The sequence below is a fragment of the Acinonyx jubatus genome, chromosome B1, assembly GCF_027475565.1.
Source record: "Acinonyx jubatus isolate Ajub_Pintada_27869175 chromosome B1, VMU_Ajub_asm_v1.0, whole genome shotgun sequence".
In the NCBI taxonomy this organism is placed as follows: Eukaryota; Metazoa; Chordata; class Mammalia; order Carnivora; family Felidae; genus Acinonyx; species Acinonyx jubatus.
In genome coordinates, this window is record NC_069382.1 from 146,877,618 (window position 1) to 146,898,739 (window position 21,122).

General features: G+C 36.4%; 1 protein-coding gene across 1 annotated transcript in view; it reads left to right on the forward strand.

The window, feature by feature from the left end:
• The window catches only part of TMPRSS11D (transmembrane serine protease 11D), a gene marked incomplete at its 5' end in the record, with an annotated part of 33,678 nt that extends 13,602 nt beyond the window's left edge, over positions 1-20,076 (forward strand). The window contains 6 exons of the mRNA XM_053216176.1: positions 2,456-2,613; positions 6,164-6,202; positions 9,017-9,194; positions 14,664-14,927; positions 16,050-16,188; positions 19,225-20,076. Coding sequence (XP_053072151.1) covers positions 2,456-2,613; positions 6,164-6,202; positions 9,017-9,194; positions 14,664-14,927; positions 16,050-16,188; positions 19,225-19,386 — 940 coding nt within the window. The remainder of the gene's footprint in view (positions 1-2,455; positions 2,614-6,163; positions 6,203-9,016; positions 9,195-14,663; positions 14,928-16,049; positions 16,189-19,224) is intronic.
• Between the last annotated feature and the right edge of the window lie 1,046 nt (positions 20,077-21,122).

The following is a 21,122-nucleotide window of genomic DNA, read 5'->3' on the forward strand; positions in this document are numbered from 1 at the left end:
TGAATAAGACTTTAGTATGGATATAAAATTCCAAATTAATAGCTATTGTGTCTCAGTGCTATTGTGCTCTCAGTGTATATATACAATTATATATCACCTTTTCCATTGCTATTAAAGAAACTGTCCTTCAGTCAAAATGTTCTTTGGTAGCTAATCTCTTCTCCATTGTCTGAATATCTTCCATTTGTCTGTGGAGTTCACAGTTTTTTAATGATGTATTTGTATGTGTGGGGTTTTTTTTATTTAGTATGCCTCAGACTCATTGTGATCTAAGCCTTCATGCCTTCATCAATTCTGGATAATTCTCATCATCTCTTGTAATATTGCTGCTCCTTTGTTTTTGTTATTCTTTAGTTTTGCATTAGGTAAACACTGAGCCTTCTCTAGTCTCTTAGCCTCTATTTGATGTTTCATCTCTTTATCTGTTACGTTTTGTGTGATGTCTTTATGTTCATCTTTCAGTTCACTAATTTCTCTTCAGCTTTGTCATATTCTATGTAACCCACCCATTGAGTTTTTACTTTCAGGGAAAAGTTATGATTATGTATTCCTGTCTGCAACCTCTGTTTGTTTCTTTTGTGAACCTGTCTGGTCTGTTTTGATAAAGTCCTATACTTTTCTCATATTTATAATTCCCCTTTTATGTCATTAGTCATTTCAAGTATAGTTATCTGTTAATTTTATTATGTGACGCTTTTGAGGATGCTCTCCTTTTTCTGCTGAATCTAGCTCATGATATGTTGTTTGCCATTGGGATTGTATGCTGATATTTAATCCCACTTCATAAGTAAGACACTATGCAGCCTGGATTTAACATTCAATATTACAGAGCATTTGTTACTCTAGGAGGATCAGCAGCATATGGACCTTTTTTGTTTGTCAGTTTGTTAATTTCTTAAAGTTTCTGGAACCATGAAGGTGGTGGTACTATAAATCCAAAACTTTCAGGTAGCTAGGCTCTTGATCATGAATTATCAGGAGAATCTTCTTTTTTCTGTCTAGACCTGGAACCCTAAGACCCATAGACCTACAGACCTTTTTTCTTTTCTTTTCTTTTCTTTTTTTTTAATAACATGATGAGCGTGTTTTTTTCTTTCCAATCCATGCTTTCATTGAGGGTTTAGTTCTTTGAGAATCCTGGTCTTATTTAGAAACCTAATGTTCATCTCCCTATTTAGCACTAGCCCAAAGAGTCCTCTCCAGCAACTATGTAAGTGCTAAAAGTCAAGCCTGTTGGATACTCTAGTGCTTATCACATAATATTCATTATCCTTATTTTTGGCTTTCCAAGATTTCCCTTCCTTTAACGTGACTTTAGCTTTGCATTCCAAATGAAATGTATTGTATTTTATCAAACACTTCCGGTTATTTTATATGGAGAAGGTTTTTTTTTTTAATTATTTGGGCTTTTGAGATGTTAGAAATGGATATAAATTATTTCTTCAGTGTCTGCTCCTCCATCTAAACTGCAAAATCCATGAGAATAGCAACTGTGAATCTTGGTCACAGCTAATTTCTGAAACCAAGAACAGTGCCTAGTGCAAGAAGGTACCTATTTAATATTGCTAAGTAAATATCTGGAATTAATTAAATTAATATCTGGAATAAATATTACGGCAGAAATGACTATTGAGAGGAGAGGAGGAGGCCTAGAATGAATATGAGAGACAAATTTGTCTAAAGCACCTTTTCAGGAGAGAAGATGGCCAATGTTAGGTGAAGGAAATGATTTACATGGTAATTTACACAGAAAGAAGTGGAAATTATATCAATGTTTGATAATTATAGCCTTCAGTCAAATTATTAAGGCTCACTGTGAGAACTATCTGCGGTTAGCTGATAACAGAGGTAAAATTTTAACATATGACTACAAAAGTTAAATTTTGCTTTTGTAGCCACATTAATGGGTTTAGGTAATAGAAAATTAACCTGAGGCTTTAAGTCACATAAATTTGGAACCTCTCTCCTTACAGGTTTGTTTAATGAGATAAGGGTGTTTTGTTTTATTTTTTAAGATATGTGAAGTCTAATAAAAGCTAATATGTACTGTATACTATTCACTCTTCCCAAAAGTTTTGCATATATTAATGGACATAATCTTCATAACAACCCATTTTGATGTGAGGAGACTTAAATACAGAAAGATTAAGAAACAAATAACTTACCAAAGTCAAACCATAAATGGCAGAGCTAGTATTATTCAAATTCTGGCATTCTGACTTCAAAGCAAGCTATACCAAATAGTGGATACAATATACTATGCATCAAAATCAAATATTTGTGGAACAGCATTGTGTGATTGATCATTAAGTATGCAAACACTGTTATGTGACCAGTTAAATTCTAAAGTTGAATTGCCCAAATGAATCTTTTTAATGTTTAATCACTAAGAGTATATAAACAGAACAACTGAAAATTATAATTATCTATTTTTTAATATATTTATGGTTTTCAGGCAAGAGGGTAATGGTGTGATAGCAGATGTTGTCATGAAATTTAAATTCACTAGAAACAATAATGGAGCATCAATGAAAAGGAGAATTGAGTCTGTTTTATACCACATGCTGAATAACTCTGGAAACTTGGAAATAAACCCTTCAACTGAGATAACATGCAAGTACCATTTTTATATACCATTTTATCCCAATATATCAACTAACCAGTTTTAATTCATATTTTAATTTAATGAGACTGACTTTTCTTTCCTTGGAATTAAACTTTATGAAAACTATATATTATAAAGCTAGACATAATACATAGTTCTCTAATATAAAACATTCTAAAATTTAAAGAATCATTTAGCATTCATATAATAAATTTTATTTGCTAAACATTCTTTATTACTTTTCCCTCTCAACACTCCTTATCTCTCAACAGGAGAGACATTACTGTCAGATCTTCAATCTGTAGGTGTGCTATAGGAATGGTAAATAGCTGCTCAAGGTCAGAGAACAATTGAATTAACACTCCACCTCACCCAGAACCCAGCATGCAATCGGGAGGTGTGTAATTAATACTCCTAGAATAAAGAAGAAAATTAGAAGATTTAGCAACATCCCTAACTCCTCTCTGAAAATATCTGTACCTCTTCTTGTCTTGAATCTATTTTCATTTTTTCCCATCCCAATTGCTACCACTCTGGTCCAAGCCCACATCATTTCTATCTTGAACTATTTGCACTAGCCTCCATACTACCCGTTTTATATAGTGTTGGCCCCTTCCAAACTATTGTCCACATACTGATCAAGTTATGTTTTATATTTTAAAACATTATCTCGTCATTATTTAAAAGCTTCCCATGACTTCCCACAAAAACACAAAACAAGCAAACAAAAAAAAGACCTGTAACTGGGATACCCAGGCTTACCCAGGACAGTCCCAGTTCATGTCAATTGTCCAAGAACCATTATTAATATTAATCCCTAAGTATTTTGGTTTGGACAATAAATGATATGACCATCTCATTTAAAGCCCTGCATGATCTGGTTCAAACTTACCCCTTCAGCTACTTATTATACCACTCTTCCTTATTCACCATAACCTGGCCACATTTTCATTTCCTCCACCTGCCAAACTCTTCTCCTCCTGACTCAGGTCCTTTGTATACATTGTTTCAGTTTCTTATAATACTCTCTAGTTCATCCCTTTACATCCATCAGGTCTCATCTGGGTCACTGGTTTCTAATGTAAGCCTTTTCTAACTTCTATTACTCAATTATTTACCTGTATCATGGACTCCATTTTCCTTCATAACATTTATCACAATCAAAACTACAAAATTATTTGTGTGATATTTCTGTTGATTGTCTTCATCCTACTCTGTAAGTTTCCTAAAGGCAAGAACAAGTCTTTCTTGTTCATCCCAGTGTGCTTCTACTACCATCTACTACATAATAGATGCTCCATTAATATTTCTTGCATGACTAAAAAAAAAGACTTGATATGTACATAGAATTTAAGGACACTCCTCCAACTTTGTCATGCACTATTAATAAACCATGATTCCCTTAATATAAGCTCAGGATTAAAGGATTTTGGTAGCCCCCACACTGGACTGGTATTCAATTAGTATATGCCTGTTATAGCTGTACTAAGTGTTACGATATTGAAATGCTTTCCTATCTATCGGTAAACCACCACTGTACCAAGCCCACAAAGATGTCTCCCCAGCCTCTTCAAATCCTCCCATCCCTACCCCCAGACTCTCAGTTCATCCCCCTGCAATTGAAGAGTTAATGCTTAAGGACTTCCAAGACACTGCTCTAGCTCCACGGTTTATTACATCCTTCTGACTGGCTGGCTGATGCTCATCCATTACAATTTGTTTAATCCCCACAACAACCATAGACTCTACTTTTATTGTTCCCACTCAGAAACGATGGACAATTGCCCAGAGTCCTGCAATCTTCATGTAGGGGAGGCAGGATTTGAACTCAAGTCTCTCTCATTCAAAGAATAAAAAGGAGTGGTCATTTCTTTTTATTCCTGGCATCCAAAAGGATATTTGGACTCCCCTGACACAAAGCAGATATGATACCCAAACCCTGTGAAAGTTCTGGCAGGAAATAAGTTTGCAAAAATTGATTTTAGAAAGCATGAAAACTTGTCTGAGAAGGTTAGATATCTTTTATAGGAAAAAAGAAACTGGTTTCTCATTAGAAGCTTTCAAGCAAGGAAGGATATGATCGGACATAGATTTTTAGGGGAAAAAAAAAACAGCCTGGTAAAGTGAAGGCAGACACATTGAAAAGTGCAAAGGTGGAGGCAGCGAACGCAGACTGAAGGTTGTTATAATAGCACAGATGTTAGGGGCGCCTGGGTGGCTCAGTTGGTTAAGCATCTGATTTCAGCTCAGGTCACGATCTCGCGGTCCGTGAGTTCGAGCCCCGCGTCGGGCTCTGGGCTGATGGCTCAGAGCCTGGAGCCTGCTTCCGATTCTGTGTCTCCCTCTCTCTCTGCCCCTCCCCCATTCATGCTCTGTCTCTGTCTCATAAATAAACATTAAAAAAAGAATAGTACAGATGTTAAATGATGAAAGCGTGAACTAAAGTAGTAGCCAAAGGGATGGGGAGGATAGGCCTGATTCAAAGGATAGTTAGAGGCTAGAAGATACAAAATCTGAAAGCAAATAAAATGTGAAAATGACAGGAAGGGAGGGAACTGGAGACTGTTTCAGAATTCTAGCCACTGGTAGAAGTGGAATCATTTCCTAAAGGAGGAAATATAACAAAAGTAGCAAATCTGGGGTAAAATTTGGTGACCTTGAGTTTGAGAGGGCTGTAGCATGTGCAGACCTTAAACTAGAATAGACAGACCTTCACTATCTACTATTAACATAGTTTTCTGTCTGCGCCCTCCTCCCATTTTCCCACGTCACACTTTCACTCCTAGCTCTACTGACTTCATTGTTCCACAAACATCATACATCTCCATGCACTTGTGCCCACTACACCTTCCACCTGGAATACACTTTCACTGCTTGTCTACCTAGAAAATTCCTTTCATGTCTTCAGAATACAGCTCATATGTTTTTCTCACCATGATAACTTGGTGAATATCTCAAGTAGCATGACCACCCTCTCCTTTCTCCTCTCTACTTCATACTTAAATTTATTTGAATGATTTTTTTAAAATAATTTCTAAACTGTAAGTCATGTGAGGGCAGACCTCCTGTATTTTTCTCACTGTTACACCTCAGTACTAAGAATTGTATCAGTTGACTAATACAGATGTATCAATATATACCTACATATATATTCAGGTAAATGAAAACTTAACTTCTCTTATATGACTTATCACATCATATCTCAACAACTTGCTTATGTTTCTCTTTTCCCAACTAAACTGAGTGAATTGAAAGCAGGAATATCTTTTAAATATCTTTTAAGTATCTTTTAGTGTTTGATGAGAAAAAAGCACAAACTTAAGTATAGATAAGAATAAATTGGGGGAAGACTGTAAACACACATTTCTAGGACTTATGACTCAGAGATTCTTTCAGCAGATCTGAGATGAAGCCTAGAAATCTGTATGCATCTTATCAGGCCCTAAGTGATTCTGATGGTGGTTGTCTGAAGACTACATTTAAGAAATTAAGACTACATGTAATAATATACAGTCCTTATTGTATTCATCTTACTCTCACTTTTTTTTTTAACACCAGCAATTACTGACCAGGATACAGTGGATATGTTCACTCAAGGTAAGTTTCTAAATTACCTTATAAAAATGGTTTCCAAAATATAAATAGTAAACATTTAAGTATTTGCACTCTTTGTCAAGGTAGTTTCTATTGAGGTGTTATTTTTATTCTTACTTCACTCCTGTGGTCTGAGATAAGACATTGCTGATTCCAACGGCCAGTGGAGTGATGTGTAGGTTTTCCCCTCCTTTTAGAGGAAGGTGCTGGCAGCAATGGCATTCTGTGTCAAGTCTGGCCTCAGGAAAAGTTTTTTTGCAGCTTTGGGAAGCTTTTCCTGCCCCAGTTCTATGGTGGCACTCCCTTAGACTTATAAACTATGTTTGGTGACACTATTTATATGGCTTCTCCTAATCACCAGAATAGCTTGCTTTGTTGTGGATTTAGGTTAATCGAAAAGTATAGTAAAAAAAAAAAAATTATAAAAAGTGATGTTAGTTTTAGGTCTCAAATCTTAAGGAAAAGTCACTACTTTCCAATGTCATTCTGTATACTCTCAGGCTAGGATAGCAGAAATATAATCCCTAGAAAACAGCTGTTTACTTCTCTGGCTGATGAAATATAGTTAGAAATTAGTTCAATATACCTCAATAGCTGGCCTATCTCAGATACTTAAGTGATGTTACAAGGTAATGGTACCTTTTTCAACTTCATTTTATATTTAATTCATGCTTATTTTTAATGAAAATGTGCTTAAGTAATTTACTAGGGAATTTGGTTGAAGGATGAAGCAGAGGAACTTATGTTCTATGTACATTCTTTTTTTTTTAAGTGTATTTATTTACTTTGTGAGAGAGGGGGGCAGGGGAGAGAGACAATTCCAAGCAGGCTCCACACTGCCAGGGCCCAGCTGGACACAGGGCTCAATCTCAGAACCATGAGAGCATGACCTCAGCAGAAATCTAGAATCAGACCCTTAACTGACTGAGCCAACCAGGTGCCCCGTTCTTTGTATATTCTTAATGAAAGTCTGGAGGTCTGTAAGAAAAAAAAATGCCTTTGGACGGATGTCCTATTGAAGTAGTGTCACTACTTTAGAGCAACAGAAGTTGTTGCTGATGATTTACTTCTTATTTCTTAGTAATAGACTAAACAAAAGGAAATAAATCATAGGAATGAGGATGAAGAGGGCTTGAATGATCATTTCCGCTTTGGCCATTGGAGTGTTCATGGGCTTTCTCCTTTAAGGCACTTAAATAAACCTCATCTAGATGCTTAGAGACCCTCAGTTACCCTCAAGAATATTCTGTGAAATATGCCCTTGAAAAATGGCACATTTGGTAATATAGAGTCAGTTACAGAGGTAGACTGGAACTTCCACGATGAGCTGGATTACCACTATGGAGATTTCTTGATGAAAGCAGTTTTCCTCCAACTTCAATGTGGACATGAATCACTCATAAGAACGTAGCTTCTAATAAGTTCTGAGGATCTGACATGCAGCATGGTGACTACGGTTAATAATACGGTATTGTACGCTTGGAAGTTGATAAGGAGATCTCAAGCACGCTCACCACACACACAAGAAGAGTTAACTATGTAATGTGATGGAGGTGTTGGTTATCTTGATCTTGGTAATCAACAATGTATATGGATATCGACTCATCACACTGTACACTTTAAATACATACAATTATATTTGTCAATTACTCCACAATAAATTTGGGGAGAGGGGGAATGCAGCTTCTGATTTTTTTTCCTGGTGTGGGTCTTAGAGTCAAGTTTTTTCAGCTTTGAGGTATAATTGACAAAATTGTAAGATATTTAAAGTATACAACATTATGATTTGTTATACATATGCATTATGAAAAGATTCTCCCATCTAGTTAACATATTCATCACCTCACATATTTACTCCCACCCTTTTTTTGGTGAGAACATTTAAGTTCTACACTCCTAGCAAATTTCAATTATACAATAATGTTATCAACTATAATCATTATGTTTTGCACTAGATCCTCAGCAGAACTTATTCGTCTTACAGCTGAAAGTTTGTCCCTTTTTATCAAATTCTCCACATTTCCCCCACCCTCCAAGCCCCTGGAAACTACTTTCTATTCTTTCTTTCTAGGAGTTTGACTTTTTTTTTTTTTTTTAAGATTCCACATATAAATGGTATCAGGCCGTTTTTGTCTGGATTTGTTTTTGTCTGGATTATTTTACTTAGCATGATACCCTCCAGGTTCATCCATGTTCTTGCAAACAACAGGATTTCCTTCCTTTTCAAGGCTGAATAATATCTCTGTATACATGTATGTATATACAAATATATATGTATACATCCCTTTGTGTGTGTGTGTGTATACACACATACACACACACACACACACATTCTCTTGACCTATTCATTCATTGATAGACCCATAGGTTATTCTACACAGTGCCAACATGTCAACATTTTTAATAAACTTCCAGGGTATACCCATACTGCAGGTCCACAGATCATACTTTGGAATAGCAAAGCTATATGGAAATTTCCTAGTGAACTTGTGGCCTGAGCTGGTATATCCAGCACTAACCTATCTTAACCCCTTTTGATGAGGAATTTCAGAGAACTCTAAAGTTGCTCTAGAATTTGAAGTCTCTATGTCAATTAAGTTCAGAAATATTCTCTAAAATGCAGTCTATAGGCAATAGTAGTCACAAAGGTACTATAAAAAACAACACATTAATCTTGCTTTTGGAAAGGCTAGCCTGTTCTAAGGACAAATACACAAAAGACAGAAAAGCTGTAAAAGATGGAGAGACTCTAACAGCATCTCCCAAATGTAAATGAATCATAATCTTCCCAGCACATTAATGCTTTTTTCTTATTAGGATGTGGGGCCCGTACAGACCTAATAACTCTGTCTGCGGAGAGGATCCTAGGAGGCACTAAGGCTGAGGAAGGAGACTGGCCATGGCAAGTCAGTCTACAGACGAATAATGTTCACCACTGCGGAGGCATCCTGATCAGTAGTATGTGGATCTTGACAGCAGCTCACTGCTTCAGAAGGTAAGGCTATAGCTTATCTACCCACCTGGGAACAACTAGGAGAGACAGATACAGGACTCCACCCTGGACTGAACATGATTGGATTATGCTAGAAATAATTGGATGTGGAAAAAAATTAATGAGCCTTTTCTTCCTATTCATGATAGCAAAAACATTTTTTTTCCTCCTTCAGCTGGCTAATTTAATACTATTTTTCTCTTTCAGGTAATAGTGTGCCATCATGGTAAAGAACAATGATCTATATGTAAGAGTGTTTAATTTAAATCCTAGCTATGAAAACTTGAGAAATTTACTGAACCTTTATAAGCCTTTTTTTTTCCTAAATTAGGAAGATACTATTATCTGTGTCTTAGCCTTATTGATAGGATTAGATACACTAATGCAAACATGTTAAGTGTTAGCAAAATTAATTGCTGTAGGAAATTTGCACATTACATCATATAAGCTGATCAGCAGGCTCATGGCTGATCTGAGACTGCCTTATGCCATTAACTAATTCTTTCAAAACAATTATTGAGTATCTACTATGAGCACAGTATTATCACAGAAGGTAATTAAACACTGCCTATACTTTAAGTGAGCCTACATTCTAATGTTGGAGATAGACATACACAAAATAATGATCAATAACAGTGAGTAGCATAAATAAAATGAATTTAAACAACTTCTAGAAAATTCTTCACTGATGTGACTAAAGGATAGTGCTAACATGAGGGTAATAAACTGCCAGTGGATAGTAGGATGCATAAACTTACTCATGATAGAAATTTAGACCTAGATGACTCAAATCTGTGAGGTTCAGACACACCTTATTATTGGAGCATCCTAGACCCTAACAGTTGCTGGGAATTAATCTCAAAACATTCACTAAGTGAAGACATCTAAACTCAAACGTGCCTCTGACCATATCTACTCTTTTCTCAGACTCACTCAATATCCATAGTCTAAAATCCAACTTACTACACACCCATAGCCCTCCTATTGAAACAATCCAAACTTCTTTCTCAAAGCATGAACCTTGAGCTCCAGTCAGACTGCATTATTCTCTTCCCCTGGATTCTACCTACTTTTTCAGGTTTAAGAGCATTGTGCGCTAGTCTTGTTAAACTTTACTCCCTCTTAATTTAATCGTTTTGTAACAGGCACTATATTATACAGCAATACCCTCAAATCTGCAAAGGACTTCTTAGAAATAGTGAAGATTTTTCAGAATTCCAATACGAAGAAATGGAGGAAGGGATATTAACATTTTAGGGAGAAGAAGAAGATTGAGAAAATGCTCTTAAACCTGAAAAATAGTAAGAGAATAATGCAATCTGGCTGGAGCTAAAGGTTCAATCTTTATTTCCACTTGAAAGGCCAAAGAAGAACTATGGAACTAATTGATTTTAATCGCTTCTGAGTGTGGGAACCAGAAATGCAAATGCTTGGATTTAGTATAACGAAGGATGTAATACATAAACAGTCTGTATTCTAAGCCCTATGCAGACCCAACTACCTAAAGCTAAGCAAAGGATATCACTATAATGAAAGTCACCATTATAAATATCATCAATGTTTACCAAAGTAATTCATGATTTTAACTTTTTTTTTAATTTATTTGGAGAGACAAAGAGTGAGCAGGGAAGGGGCAGAGAGACGGGGAGATAAAGAATCCCAAGCAGGCTCTGCACTGTCAGCACAAATCCCACAGACAGTGAGATCACGACCTTAGCTGAGATCAAGAGCCAGACACTTAACTGACTGAGCCACCGAGGCACCCCATAATTCATGATTTTAAATGCTTGGAACATCTTTGAATTATGCCTCCCCAATCCTTCTATTCACTACTAAATTGATCCAGGAAAGCTAACAAACTATGTGAACCTTATATTGGCACACTTCCAGTAGGCCTGATGGTCACTGAGAACCCATCAACGAGGATTTCTGGGGACACAGCCAGCCTTACATCAAGATATATAGATGTGATAAGGCCCTCCAAGAGTCCAAGACAAGATTTTTGAGTTATCACTTCCCCTATGAAGTCTTCCCTGATGCTTTCTTCCTCCCCCATGGTACTCTCACAGAAATCTGCTCACTTATCTTTAGCAGTAGTCCCTGTGATTTATGATACTTAATTGTCTCATGTGGAGCTGCTCATGAACAGAGACCATAGTTATTTATATATTTTTAAGATTTTAAATTCCAGAAAGTTAGCATACAGTGTAATACTAGTTTCAGGTGTACAATATAGTGATTCAACACTTTCATACAACACCTGGTGCTTTTTAATCCTCATCATCTGTTTAACCCATCCCCCCACCCACTTCCTGTCTGGTAACTATCAGTTTGTTCTCTATAGTTAAGCCTCTGTTTCTTAGATTGTTTGTTTTTCTCTCCTTTTTCCCCTTTGCTTGTTTGTTTTGCTTCTTAAATTCCACATATAAGTGAAATCATATAGTGTTTGTCTTTCTCTGACTTATTTCACTTAGCATAATACTCTCTAGCTCTATTCACATCATTGCAAAGGGCAAGATTTCATTCTTTTTAAGGCTAATATTCCTGTGTGTGTGTGTGTGTGTGTGTGTGTGTGTGTGTGTGTGTACCACCTCTTCTTTATCCATTCATCAGTTGATGGACACTTGGGCTTTTTCCACAATTTGGATATTGTAGATAATGCTACTATAAACATTAGGGTGCATGTATCCCTTTGAATTAGTATTTTTGTACTCTTTGGGTAAATACCTGGTAGTGTGATTGCTAGATCATAGGATAGTCCTATTTTTTTTAAATTTGTTTAATGTTTATTTATTTTTGAGAGGAGAGAGACAAAGTATGAGAGGGGGAGGAGCAGAGACAGAGGGAGACACAGAATCTGATGCAAGCCCCAGGCTCTGAGCTGTCAGTACAGAATTTGCAATAGGGCTTGAACTCATGAACCTTGAGATCATAACATGAACCGAAGTAGGATGCTTAACCAATTGAGCCATCCAGGTGCCCCAGGGTAATCCTATTCTTTAACTTTTTGAGGAAACCAGAGTAGCTGCACTAGCTTGTATTCCCACCAACAATGCAAGAGGGTTCCCCTTTCTGCATATCCTCACCAACACCTGTTTCTTGTGTTGTTGATTTTAGCCATTCTGACAGGTGTGAGGTGGTATCTTAGAGTAGTCTTGATTTGTATTTCCCTGATGATCAGTGATGTTGAGCATCTTTTCACGTGTCTGCTGAATGTATGTCTTCTTCAGAAAAATGTTCATGTCTTCTCCTCATTTTTTAATTGGATTATTTGTTTTTTGGGTGTTGAGATTTATTAGTTCTTTATATGTTTTGGGTAATAAACCTTCTACACCTTATCAAATATATCATTTGCAGATATCTTCTCCCATTCTGAAGGTTGCCTTTTAGCTTTGTTGATTGTTTCCTTCACTGTGCAGAAGTAATCCCAATAGTTTATTTTTGCTTTTGTTTCCCTTGCCTCAGGAAACATGTCTAGAAAGAAGTTGCTATGGCTGATATCAAAGAAGTTACCACCTGAGTTCTCTTCTAGGATTTTTATGGTTTCAGGTGTCACATTTAAGTCTTTCATCCATTTTGAATTTACTTTTGGCTATGGTGTAAGAAAGTGGTCTAGGTTCATTCTTCTGCATGTTGCTGTCCAGTTTTTCCAACAGCAACTGTTGAAGAGTTAGTCTTTTTCCCATTGGACATTCTTTCCTGCTTTGTGGAAGATTAGTTGGCCATACATTTGTGGGCCCATTTCTGGGTTCTCTATTCTGTTCCATTTATCTAGGTGTCTGTTTTTGTGCCAGTACCATACTGTCTTGATGAACACAGCTTTGTAATACGGCTTGAAATCCAGAATTGTGATGCCTCCAGTTTTATTTTTCATTTTCAACATTACTTTGGCTATTCTGGGTCTTTTCTGGTTCCATACAAATTTTAGAATTGCTTGTTCTAGCTCTGTGAAGCATGCTGGTATTATTTCAATAGGGATTGCATTGAATATGTAGGTCGCTTTGGGTAATATAGACATTTTAACAATATTTGTTCTTCTAATCCATGAGCATGGAATTTTTCTCCATTTCTTTGTGTCTTCTTCAATTTCTTTCATAAGCTTTCCATAGTTTTCAGTGTACAGATTCTTTACCTCTTTGGTTAGGTTTATTCCTAGGTATCTTATTGGTTTTGGTGCAATTGTAAATGGGATTGATTCCTAATTTCTCTTTTTCCCGGTTTCATTATTGGTGTATAGAAATGCAACATATTTCTGTATGTTGATTTTGTATCCTGGGACTTTATTGAATTTGTTTATTAATTCCAGCAGTTTTTTTGTGGAGTCTTTAAGGTTTTCTATATATAGTATCATGTCAGCTGCAAATAATGAAAGTTATACTTCCTCCTTGCCAATCTGGATACTTTTTATGTCTTTTTGTTGTCTGATTCCTGTAGCATAGTTATTTATTTATATTTTTATTCCCAGAGACTCATACTGTTTCTTATACAAAGTAAACATGTAGTAATGACTTGTTCAACTATAACTAATGAAAATAATAGTTATTTCCACTGAGTGCTTACCTTGTATGCCAAACATTGTTTCAATACTTACAACTGAGTGAGGGCATATAATCAGTCACATTTTGTGCAAAAATAAACTGAGAATTAAAGATATGAAGTAAGTTGCCCTAAATAACACAGTTAATATATGGCATAGCCAAGATTTAAATCTAATTCTAATTTTTTTTTTATTTAACGTTTATTTATTTTTGAGACAGAGAGAGACAGAGCATGAACGGGGGTGGGTCAGAGAGAGGGAGACACAGAATCTGAAACAGGCTCCTGGCTCTGAGCTGTCAGCACAGAGCCTGACGCAGGGCTCGAACTCACAGACCGCGAGATCATGACCTGAGCCAAAGTCGGCCACTTAACCGACTGAGCCACCCAGGCACCCCTAATTCTAACTGATTCCAAAATCATGCTCTTATTCGTTTGCTGGAAGAAAGAAAAGGAAGGGAGGGAAAGAAGAGAACAATAACTTTAAAATTTTCTCTGTAAAGAGACTGATCAAAAGAAGTTCAATATGAAAAATTCATGTATTCGGTGGTTGTAAACTACTTTTTTCTTTAGAATTTTTAACTAGCATTCACTCTTACATAAGCTACTGTACATTATAAGATTATTTCCTGGACATATAATTTTTATTTCTGTATCACCTATATCTAAACTCCACAAAACTCTTAAATTATTGTTGTGTGGATACATTTTATTTTTATTCAAGCTTAGGAGCAACACTGAGTTAATCAACTCTTCAATTCGCAGACCCTTTAGACAAATTATCATTCATTTACTAACTATATAATCCAGAAAATATATACCAAAGAGATACTGATCAAATAGTTGCTAGCCGGGAAAGGGATGGCAAACGCAAAATTCAAATATTTGAAATGCTCATAAATTCACTCTTCAAAACACACTCTCATATTTTTTTAGCTACCCTAATCCTCGTCAGTGGACTGTCACTTTCGGTGTTTCAACAACATTTCCTAAGCAGAGAAGAGGAGTAAGGACTATTTTAATCCATAGCAATTATAACCCTGCAACTCATGAAAATGATATTGCAGCTATACAACTTGACAGAGGCATCACCTTTACCAAAGATATCCATAGGGTGTGTCTCCCGGAGGCTACCCAGAATATTCCGCCTGGGTCTACTGCTTATGTAACAGGATGGGGATCTCAAGAATATGGCGGTAAGTGTCTCAGGAAAAATCAAACAACAACAACAACAACAACAAAATCTCCTGGGACTTGCTGTTATGTAATTTAATTAGGGAACACCTGAAGGACATGGTCTGTGGAAGGAACGATCCCATATTCTGATGAGTCCAACCTCTAGTTATTACTACATATCCTCAGCAAAGCAAAGCAGTGTCCCTAGAAATCATGGGGGATTCTCAAACATAGTAATAGGGAAACGTAAAATAAAAGTGGTGAAGAAACATGAGTTCTTCAATGAACCAGGGACTCTATAGGTCTCAAATGTCTCTCATATAAAGAAAATTTTTAATTTTGAAAAGAAGATTTTGATAGGTATTCTCTAAGGGTTTTAACACCCTCTAAGGTGTTAACAATCATTAAGGTATTCTGAGATGAAATGAATTCTACCTCTAGAGCAAGAAACTCTACACACATAAGCATTGCTCACTCTTTGTTTATTGAATGAATAATGAGGGCAATGTAAAAGAACAAATAGGGCCATGGTGAAGAGAATATCAACCAGGGCGTGGAAGGACATAGCATTAACCATTTCCACACGCTTCAGCTCATGCTGTAGATTGTATCTCCAAGAAATAATATGAAGACTTAATTGTCCTAGAAAATACCTCATTGTGTTTTCACCACTGAAAGTAATTTGGTGTAATAGATAAAATGTGTGCCAATCATAAAAATGGCAGTGCCATTCTGAAGGAACATCAATACAAGTAAAATAAATTAATTCTTTAGCCTTGAAACCAGACTGATTTCTCTTTCATTGGTAAATTAAAGTTTACTCAATATGTAATTTTCCAATTCAAAGTCAGTCAGTGAATAACTTAAATGCTGCTAGTCAATATTAAAATAGCAGATATGTTTTGCTCTTGAGGTCCAAGGGGCACTGCATCACAAAGTAAGGTAAAAAAAATAAAATTGATCTGTGTAGAGGGTTTATTCTTCTCTACTATGGGCATCTTTGCTGAAAAGAAACTCCCAATATATCTTCCATAGCCTGCTTTGCTAAATAAGATACAGTGTTTTGGAGTCCAGTTATTCCTTCCCATGTTTGACATAGAATCATTAATTTACCCATTCCATTTCTGCTTTATACTTCACAGGTAGCACAGTTTCAGATCTACAGCAAGCACGGGTCAGAATAATAAGTAATGATGCATGTAATGCACCAACTAGTTATAATGGAGCTGTTTTGTCGGGAATGCTATGTGCTGGACTACCTCAAGGTGGAGTGGATGCATGCCGAGTAAGTTCAAAATAATGTTATCATGTCATCATCCAAGTTCATAAGCACTTACTGGCATGTGATACTGTGATAAGCATAGAGGTAACATAATTAGAATACACAGCCCTGATCCTCCAAAAAATTGTTATATAGATTTTACAGTTAAAATTCTCTTATGAAATTGATCCAACATTAATTTTAAGAACTTTCTTTGTGATTTTTAATATAAATAACACCTGAATATCACCACCCTGAAGATAAAAAATGTACACAAAAAGCTTAGTTATTTCAGTCACAACAGTTTCTATAATTGTAAAACAGCACAAATGAGGGAGGGGGGAACTATTTAGATCGGTCCTGTCTTTTTTAACCAAACATAAAAATGAAAATAACTATGAAATTCTTACTTTAAAATAATTACAATAGGATTTTAATTCTAACATTTTTAATTAAATTATCTAAGCAATTAATGTGGTTATATCCTTTAATAGATTTTGATCCTATGTCTGAAATCCAACCTCATATAGTAACAGCAATAACTACTTAGTATCCAAAATTACATTTCTGGAATTAAGAAAAATTAATCTTTTCTTGGGGAATCTGCTGCTGTTTTGGGGGTGGGGGGAAATTGTATGCAGAAAAATCAAGTTTGTTCTTTCCTCAAACAATGCTGACAGTTTTTTATTTCAATTTTTTTATTTCACTTTTTTATTTCAACTTCAATTCTAATTAACATATATGGTAAAATTGGTTTCAGGTGTAGAATTAAGTGACTTATCACTTACAGACAACACCCTGTGCTTATCACAAGTGCCCTCCTTAGTACCTATCACCCATCTAGCACATCCCCCACCCACCTCCCTCCATCAAACCTCAGTTTGTTCTCTATCTTTAAGAGTCTCTTATGGTTTGCATACATTACTGACTTTTATATTTTAGTTCTCACATTCTTGAAAAAATGGGTAAGAAGTAGCTCTTCCACAGTTTTTTTCACATTTTGGGCATTTTCCCCTAAATGAAACATTTTTATTGACCACAAGTTGTGTATAAATGGAGAGGAACTGTTTATCAGTTTTCAAGAAACCATTAATTACCCATTAGCCCTTTGTTCCCTTTAAGTGGAGATGTCTTTGTGATAGGAAACACTTCTTGTTCCACTTCCTATTTTTTTATTGCTAGTTCTGTAACAAAAAATTCTCAAACTTCATAGTTTTCAAAAAGTTCACCAAATAAGTAACACACATCTACACTGACAATTCAGCATTAATTAGAACCGACTTAGGGAAACACATGAAATATAAAAGGGCATTACTCATGCCTTACTCAAAATGCCCCTTTCCTTCTGCATACACAATTTCCACTCTTCCCCTCAAGCCCAGATCAAGTCATCATGAAATTCCCCCTATGTGTTCCACTCTGGACCTCACTAATTTTCAGCTGAAATACTACAATACATAGAGTTTGTGCATCAGAAAGAACTAGCACTTTACAAAAGAGATTATGAGATCATACTTGTTTCAGTTCATTTATTCATAGAAATTGTATGTTTTCTGTGCACCAGATACAGTGCTAGACAACTATGTGTTCCCTGCACTCATCAGGGCTATAGTCTAGAAGAGGGAACACAAGTTAAAATGCCTGCACAACCAGGCAGTGAAGCTGTCCAGATACAGGATAAATTACATGTCCCTCTTAGTTTAACACCTGCTCGTCCACTCTTAGATATTATGCAGAGAAATTCCTTACTAGAAAGAATAGCAGCAGAAGCACAACGATGAAAAAGAACTGGGTAGCTGGAGCACGAACACACAACCTAAAGGAGGCAGGTGCCAGTCAGCTCCATGCAGTGCTTGCCATGCGATTGGTGATTCACACACTGACCCTTCTCCCAATCTAAACCAGTAATTAGAAGAGCTAGCTACAAAGTGTAGTCAAATGAATAGCAAACCATTCTAAAAGCACACTTGATAATAGTTGGCTTTTATTAGTAGTACAGACTGTATGCCAGGCTATACTGGAAGTGTTACATGTATAAAACTCATTTAAACATATAGAAACATTACTCATAGATGAGGAAACTGAGATCAGAAAAGCTATTAAATACTTTACTGAAGGTCATATGGCTGAGAAGTGGAGAATTCTTCTTACCCAGTCTATCTAACTCCAGAACCCACAGACTCAATCTACCATGCAGCATGTAAAATGGACTAAATTTGTCTCCCCAGCTAGATTATTGCATGTACAAATATTTGTTGGTTGGGTTATTATAATTGGCCAGTATTTCATAAGGAATGTTTTACTCATTGCCTTATAAATTTCTTTGTGATTATTCACCAAAGAATACTTTTTGATGATATATTATTATGCATCAGACACCATGCAGGTACTATGAATAGGAAGATAAATGAAACTTCATCCATTCAACAAATATTTGCTTAGCATCTCCTGTGAGCTAGAAGCTTAGGATATAGCAGGGTCCAGAATAAGTATGCCTTCCCTGGCAGACCTTACAGAATAACCAGAAAAACAGACAATGAATAAGTATACTAAATGCTGTGAGTTTTGCAGCAGTGTGCGGCTGTCACAAGGGGAATTGGTGCAAGGGAGTAAGTTCAAACAGGCATACAATGTGTTTGCATAAAATAATATAGAAGTGGTGAAAGAGATACACACAAGATGTGGAACACAGGAAGTAAAAAACCAACCCAACCCAAAGCTAGAAGGGGTGGTGGTGGGAAAGAAGGCACAGCCCTGTGAAAGCTTCCTGGAGGAGGTAAAGTCTGGGATGGGAAGCAGTCCACCAAGTGACTGAGGACAGTCTGGGAAACATGCACCTCATCTTCTCACACCTGAGGAAGGAACAGTGTGTGTTCTTAAAGGATTTTGGTTAATTTTCACATGAAATTGGTACACTATTTCAACTTGCTGTAACATTTCAACAGGAAATGTCAGATTATTTTTATTGTCATACTGAGTGTGACTTCTACTGACAGAAATAAACTCCTTAATACTTCAGGGTGGTCTCACACTTAAATTCAATCATTGTGTTTCTTTCAGGGTGACTCTGGTGGCCCACTAGTTCAAGAGGACTCACGGCGGCTTTGGTTCCTTGTGGGGATAGTAAGCTGGGGGGATCAATGTGGTCTGCCAGATAAGCCAGGAGTATATACGCGAGTGACAGCCTACCGTGCTTGGATAACTGAAAAAACTGGGGTCTAGAGCAATAAAGGCATCTCTGTGGCAAAGTCTGTATGCAGGTGTACGTCTAAAATTCCAAAACCTTGCCTTTCAGCTGCAAAAGAACCCGAAATTGCCCTATTTTAACCTCCTGTCACATAAATATCGTTTCACAAACACAATTTGTTCTTTATTACTATAGATTTTGTTTTCTCAAGAAAGCTATATGAATGTTGCATAGTATTGTGGCTGTGTGCCAGGGGAAACATGTAAACTAGTTACAGAGGTAACAATTTTATTACAGTTGTGATAAGAGCTCATAGTGAGAAAAACAGGTACCCTGAGAGAAGATATTAGAGGAATCTGGACAAGTCTGCAGCATTGGAGGAGTCTTCCCTGAAAAGTCTCACTGAAGCTGATAATGGTAGAATAATAGTCAAGGCAGCAAGAATAGCATGAGGAAATAAAAATCCTGTTTACTTGAAATTTCTGGTTACTCAATAGGCGGTGTAAGTCCTAAAATTAAATATGTGAAGTCATTGTACAGCAATCTTAATTACCCTATAAGAACACACTCCCAAAGAAACTGAGGAATTTCAGGTATTTAAGATCAAAGCTAAAATAGTCACTGCTCAACTGAGACCCAAAGAATTATAATTTTTATGATGAATTTTATTAAAAATATCTTGGGGCACCTGGGTGGCTCAGTCAGTTAAGTGCCTGACTCTTGGTTTCAGCTCAGGTTATGATCTCCACACTTCGTTGAGATCAAGCCCTGCATCAAGCTCTAAGTTGACAACGTGGAGACTGCTTGGGATTCTCTCTGTTTTTCTCCACCCCTCCCCACTCTCTTTCTCAAAATAAATAAATAAACTTTAAAAATATCTCTCACCTATGTGAAAGAGAGAATTTACTTCCTCTGTAAACTGATGAAAGACACCTGTGCAACCTTCTTAAGTAACTTCCAACTATACAGTGCTTTTGAACAACTAAGTAGGAATAATCTTAAGAACTAAAGATCACCCCAGTGGTGGTCATTTTTGAGAATATAAGGACCCTCAATAGCTAAATCCAAGTAATGAATTTAAAGTCAAATGTGAAGTTATTTTGCAAAGAGAAGGGTTAAACAGTTTAATTTCAATAAAACTGTCTTGGGGTGCCTGGGTGGCTCAGTCAGTTGAGCGTCTGACTTTGGCTCAGGTCATGATCTCATGGTCTGTGGGTTCTAGCCCTGCGTCGGGCTCTGTGGTGAGGCTCAGAGCCTGTGCTCAGAGCCTGGAGCCTGCTTCAGATTCTGTGTCTCCCTCTCTCTCTGAGCCTCCCCCGTTCATGCTCTGTCTCTCTCTGTCTCAAAAATAAACAAACATTAAAAAAAAAATTAAAAAAAATAAAACTGTCTTAGAAAAGAAATGTCTCTCTCCTTTTTTCTCCCTTTCTCTTCCTTACACACACATTACCAATGAACGTAAATAAAATCCATTAAAATTTAATGGCACAGTAATTTATGTAGTTTGAATCATGAATGTAACTGAATTTTTATGGGATCCTGACATTAATTAAAGCTTGGTTACGCATGACCATCTATGTGTCAGGGCTTCCTCCTTCTAAAAGCTAACTCACAACACCTGGGCATCAGAACTACAACATGCATTGTGATAAAAACTTCTTGTATTTCCTCATGTAAATTGTGAAGAGACCTACAGTGGAGTCATTTACTTTTAAGGAAAAGAAGTTGAAAATTTAACTAACTTGGTGAAATGTGCAAATTATTGATACAT